Raw genomic sequence first — 6546 nt, 5'->3', positions numbered from 1 at the left:
ATATGTAGGTACCCACAAATACATAATGCAAGTGCGATGATAGTACCTGATAGTACATGTTGTTACACAGGTTGTACCACTGTACCTAATTAGGTAGGTACACTGTAACAGCGACACATTAAAATAAAGTGTTACCGAACATTTCATCATAACTCGGTTGCCCCTTTGGGTCGAATCAGTGACGCATGCACGTCAGGTCAAAACCAGGCCATTTTCGTGGGTCTATCACTAGGTGGCAGTCTCGCCAGGTCTCGCTGATCACTTCCCGGAAAGTTTACACAAGTAAGTAACAGGCAACACTTCATATTTCATGAAAGACGTTATATCTCCATTTCTAGAAAAAAAACAGCGATTTTGATGAAAACTAGCCACTGTTTAGCTTGGGATTTCTCAGGAACAGAGGTGTAGAAATACACGGTTTGCACCACCGAGGCTTAAAGTCTCACCTTTTAATCGAGGTATTGTATGTGTTCATAGCTATAACACAGAATATGCTGTGGCTGTACAAAAATCATCAACAATGGTCTAGATTGCCGGCACTCTAGGACAAAGCTCCTGAAAACAGCTTGGCATTCAATGAGTTAATAGACTACCAAATCTGTAAGATATACAGCTGAAACCTTCACCTGTGAAATGCTGTCCCATCACAGTAGCAGTATTTGGGCTAGTAGTTCCTGTCATAAGTGAAAGGATGAAAGCTCAAATGCAGATTTTTGGAAAAGAAAGTATTGGTTCAAAGATATTTGCACAACACAAGTGAATAAATCTGTGTGTTTTACAACAATTTCCATCATAAAGTGTATTTGTCTGTATTAACCTGACAGGTTATGTGAGGACACGTTATATAACAGGTTATGCTGTTTGTGGAAACACGGCACATGGCATGTGCTCTCAGTGTGGCAACACAAAGCCACACAAAGGTCTTGAACATCAGAACAGGTTTATGCTTTATAGCCTCAAGGGAAATCAGGAACAGTGTCTTATTTACAATGATGCGCATCAAGGGCGAGACAGCATGACGTCACCTAAAGATCCATCAGCTGCTCTAACTAGACAAGGAAATAGTCAGGTCATAGTCAGTTACACGAAGAAATGACTCCTTCCAGGTTGCCAAGAGATGGAGTTGGTCATCCCATCTTAGACCACACTGAATCAGTCCCTGAGTGGTGCCAACCTGGCAACCCAGATCAGATAACTAGTGACGCAGGGGATACAGCCATGCAGAACAGTGACACGCATAGTATCCCCCTTATCTCTCAAGACATGCCAAGAGGCATAAAGGGCAGTAAGTAAGTCTCAAGACATTGTCACACAAAGATTCAGGGATGGTACAGGAAGAGAATGACATAAAAAAAAACATGTGACAACACATTACAGCTGACTTTCTGACTGTAATCACAATGAGGCATAAAAAGATGTAAACTAATTATAAACATCATAACCCCTATGGGCATGCACTGGGCAACTGGATGGAAGAGAAAATATGATAGGATAATACATTTTAGCACACATTTAGCACAGCTACAATATATTATATGAATCATTGAAACACGTCAGGAAGTACTATATACAATATACAGAATAGAATATATAGGGGGGAAAATGGTGAGAGCTAGCATTCATTGTTGGTTATAAAACAGCTTAACATGCAGTAGGTCTGTGGGTACAGGTCTTCAAGGCTGTTTCCCCACATGTGGCTTAGTGTGCAAATGCATCCAGTGTTCATTGCCTCCAAACATTATTTAGAACAGCAGGAGACATACACTCTGCCACATGCAGTCCCAAAACAATATGCACTTTTTACATTAAACAGGGAGCAGCAGATTACAGTCAAACACACACATACACCTTCCACCAATCAGAGATGAAAGAAATAGAAAAAAACAAGACAATGAGTGAGGCTGGTGTGCCAGGAGGAGTCTGAACAGTCTGACAGGCTCATGTGCCCAGATCTGGGTGTGTAGTCGGGTTGGTATATATATTGCAGCTGATCATTCTCCTTTCTTCACACTTCAAGAAATCATGGTGGTCAGAGGCTTAGTAAAATTCATCAAGGCTAAAGATGAATTAAACTCCATCTTGGAAAGTTATTCATTTCCACAAACGACACAAATGATGATCATTGACGGTTCAAGTCTGTTCTATTCTTTGTATTTTCAATCAGATTTGGACAAGAACCATGGTGGCGATTATTCTGGATTCAAAGAGGAAGTCTGTCGATTCTTTGACACTCTGCTTCGATGTAAAGTTAAGTGCCATGTCATTCTGGATGGAGGCTCGGATCCTGACAAGCAAAAGACTCTCGAGTCTCGCCTTAAAGATAAGCTGAAGACAGCAAGTGAAATAGCAACAGAACTTTCTGGTGGCACTGTGCCAAAAAAATGCATCCTACCACCACTCATCAAAGATGTCTTTATACAAATCTTATGGGAAAAAGACATAATATTTCAACAGTGCTTTGGGGAGGCAGACCAAACAATTGCTCATCTCGCAAATAAGCTGAACTGTCCTGCTCTATCTAATGACTCAGATTTTTACATCTTTGATTTGTGTGAGGGTTTCCTGCCTTTAGACGACTTTCAGTGGAAAGACGAGAACAATGGGGAATTCCTGGCCAAGCGCTACAAACTTTCAAAGTTTTGTAAGCATTTTAGGTTAGACCCGGCTCTCATGCCAGTCTTTGCTTCAATAGCAGGAAATGATTACTCATGTTTAGAGTTTGTACAGCTTCCATCACAGCCGTCAGAGACTTATAACATTACGCGGCTACAAGAAATCCTCAAGTTTTTAGGGGGAGTAGACCTAACAGGATTGAATGTCTCTGAGAAAAGAAAGAAGTCTCTAACAGAAGCTTTTGCGTCTGTTAGTAAAACTGATGAAAGTACACTTTTCCTTCATTCCATTGGAAAATATACCATTCAACTTCCTGAACTTCCCGAACTTCCTTTTTGATTCCTTAAAAAGTTTCAGAAAGGAGAACTCACCTCCTTCGTCAGAGATGTTTGGATTCATAAGAAAATTATGTTGACCCCACTTGTGGAGGACTTTTCACAGCCCAGCTGTTACCATGCTGCTCGTCGCATCAGGCAGTACTTCTATGGACTGGTACTAGGGAATGGGAATGCCCTTTGCATTGAGAATGACAGGAAGAAGGGAGGCTCTGTGGTTTCGGTTAATGAAGTCACGTCTCTCCTGATAAGTGGGAACAAGGATGAACAAAAAAAGCTGCAACTACATCATCTGAATAAGGTGCAGAGGTTAATTAATGAAAATATTTAATTACACTGACAGATAATAGGTGGTGATTTTTGTGGTGTGTTTATTAGGTAGGGTATAACATAAAAGCAAATATCTGTCCATATAATAACTCTGTGCAGGCCCCTCTGAAATTGCGTCAACAGGTACTGAAGGAAGCTCTGGATGTTCAAAGCTTGGACTTAAAAAACATCCCCAGAGATTTGCAGCTGCCCCTCTGTGTGGCCAGTTACTGGTGGAGATATCGCCAAGGACACCACTCATCACCTGCAAATATCAACTATCTTCATGCCCTTTTGCTGGGGTTTCTATATGAACTCCATAATGCAGGTTAGTGTCTTGGCGCACATACAAAGTAACATGAGTACAACACTGGTTGTTATTAAATGTACCAGCAAAATCAACATAATGGACGTCAAACGTTTTTTATAACCTGTAAATAGTAATATTGTAATTATATCTTTGTAATATATCACACAATTTTAATTTCTCCTCTCAGTTTCACTTATATACATGATAGTTGCCTAAGTGTATCTGTGATGGACAGACCTGCAGAATGTGATGCTTCTCAGTCGGTAGAAGAGGATTTCTTGTGAAAGCTTATCATGTTTTTTTTTTCAGAACCGGGTGCATTTAAGGAGGAGATGGGAGCAATCAAGGCTGAGGGGGAAAGGAGCCAACTGGATCTCCATGTGGCTCATGCCTTCAGCCAATGGCAGGTCTGCATGAGGCAAAGCCTCCATCTGAACCAGCTGCTGTTCTGCCCACTGCCTAAGCCTGCATGCTATCGGTAAACACCACACCAGTGTCAGCATTGCATAATATGTTCCTCCTTGTGTACAATGAGGTGTGTTAGGATACAGCAGTAATGCATGTCATGAAAATATAGTTGTTATGAGTTAGAAAATTATGTTTTAACAGTTTTTTTTATTTTTTATTCTTTGTCAGGCTGTACTGTGGACCTCTTGTGCACCAGCTGACAGAAAATTAAGACAGAAGAAAATGCCGTCACAGAACTAAAGAACTCACTGAATGAAACACAGAGAATACTATTTGAAGAACTACTTCTTCAAAGTAAAGGAGTAAGGGAATCTACGAAGGGAAAGAAGAACAAGAAGGAGGAAGAAGAAAATAAATTGTTAGAAAATAACCGATATTTTCCGTTATCACAGTGTAACAGTCTGTGTTGATTATGTGTTATAACCGATATTTTCCGTTATCACAGTGTAACAGTCTGTGTTGATTATGTGTTATAACCGATATTTTCCGTTATCACAGTATAACAGTCTGTGTTGATTATGTGTTATAACCGATATTTTCCGTTATCACAGTATAACAGTCTGTGTTGATTATGTGTTATAACCGATATTTTCCGTTATCACAGTATAACAGTCTGTGTTGATTATGTGTTATGTCGTCGGAATAAACTGCCCAACACAACATGTGTCAAATAGTGTTAATTTCGTCAGATGAGATAAGAGGAAATATGTTTGTCAACATCATTTTTTCCATGACTAAGACGAGACGATGATGAGACTGCTCTAATGTCCTGAATCACTGACTAAGACTATCTTAAGATGCATTATTGTTCATTAAAAAAGACGAGACTAAACTGTTTTGCATTAAATAAAAATAAAATAAAATAAAATCTCTCAATTTTTGTCTACAAAATGAGAAGACAGAACATCTAGCTCTTACGCTTTCAAAATATTCTGAATGAGTTCATGTGCAGCAGCTTTCCTGTAGGCTGGTCTACGTGCTTTTGGTTGTATCTTTTATGTTTTGGCTGTTATGTAATGTTTTTAGCTGCTTGTAAAATAATATATACCGGTAATATAATTATCTATAAATAATAATAAAAATGGAACTACGCAACGTATCTGGTCTGCATTTGGGTGTTTGTCTGCAAGCCCTAACAACTCTACCCTCTCATTATACGACCTTTGGACAGTCAGCATTATCATTTAAAGCCATCACACAATGGAATGCCATTCCAGACAACATAAAGAGCTTTCGGATACCTTCAAGTTCAGAGTGAATGTTCCAGAAAGACTTCTCATTCGCATAACCACCTGCAAATCTCCCTACCTCATTCACTCAGTAGGTGTAGGTGCTCCTCCTGCATGTTTACTGTGCGGATATAGTGAGCTAGCCGACCGGGCGTTTGAACACACCGCGGAAGAAAATACATTTCTACAATGGCCGTGGCGGCATACGGTGAATAGTGCAGATAGTGGGACAATGCTAACCATCGAATAGTGGGCACAACGCAAGTAAGCGCTCAGTGCACACTAAACAGTGTACTGACGGAAGTATGCGGTTTGAGACACCAGGCGGTGAGGGCAAGGGTCAGTGCAGAAAGTAAATCAAAACAATCAAAAGCACATGGTTGCAAACACACACCGTGACCAGCAGGTATGCAAGCACAGTCCAAACAGGGACACTGACAACAATGTGGAACGTAAAAACGGTAAAGATTTTTGTCTTTCTGTGCCCACAGAGTCTTGCTGACCACACATTGTGTTGCTCAGCAGAAGAAGGTACAGCTTTGATTTAGGCCTGCGATCCAAACCAAAAGCTCGGAATTTAAACTGCTCCGCAGACTCTGCAGAGGACACCTTTAACTTGGGGGGAGAAACTTTGAAACAAGTCCAGAAGAGAAGACCGAGCAAAGAACTGCAGCCGCAACATCTTGTCAACATATTGTGAAAAAGTGGTTAAGCATTTTTGCCGTAATGAAGGACGATAACAGGACAATAGCAGGAGCGGTTATCGGAGGAGTAGTTGGACTCTCGCTCTCTCCACACGAGTTCAGTTTGGGACTGAGTCCACTTGCTGTTGTAGTTGTTGCCTTTTTTCTTGCTCTTCTGGGTGCCCTTTTCAGTGCTCTTTTTGTTCTCATGGCAACGACAGGCTTTACTCCGGTGTTTATTTTCTTCGGTCTTGGATTTGCTCTTCTGGGTGCTCTCTCTGGTGTTCTGTTAGGTGCTTTTGCAGTTTTAGTCGACGGCGCCGATGCTGTGTGTGTTTTTGCGGGTGCAGCAGCTCTTGTGTTTCTAGGAGCTTCTCTTGTAGGTGCGGGGGCTTCTGCGCGTGCTCTTGCAGGAGCTGTTTTTGGAGCCCTTGCACACACGGCGGCTGCTCTAGGTGGCGCCACTGTTATAAAAGCAGCAGCTCTTCTGGGTGCTCTTGCAGGGGCTCTGTTCCCCCTTGCGTGTGTGCTCAGGAAACCCCGCCATGCCGATTCTAGCGTCACTATATTAACATTATTAATTGACAAGATGCTTCCGT

General features: G+C 41.3%; 1 protein-coding gene and 1 pseudogene across 1 annotated transcript; both read left to right on the top strand.

The window, feature by feature from the left end:
- Window positions 1-1645: 1645 nt before the first annotated feature.
- LOC125287056 (protein asteroid homolog 1-like) lies at window positions 1646-2952 on the top strand. The gene has a single exon (XM_048232468.1). It carries the CDS (start codon window positions 2023-2025, stop codon window positions 2950-2952), a length of 930 nt encoding a protein of 309 aa, XP_048088425.1. The 5' UTR covers window positions 1646-2022.
- Window positions 2953-3021: 69 nt separating this feature from the next.
- On the top strand, window positions 3022-4695 carry LOC125287057 (annotated as a pseudogene).
- Window positions 4696-6546: the final 1851 nt, after the last annotated feature.

This window comes from Alosa alosa, chromosome 22 (genome assembly GCF_017589495.1).
Source record: "Alosa alosa isolate M-15738 ecotype Scorff River chromosome 22, AALO_Geno_1.1, whole genome shotgun sequence".
Taxonomy (NCBI): Eukaryota; Metazoa; Chordata; class Actinopteri; order Clupeiformes; family Clupeidae; genus Alosa; species Alosa alosa.
This window is presented reverse-complemented; position numbering and strand designations above follow the sequence as displayed.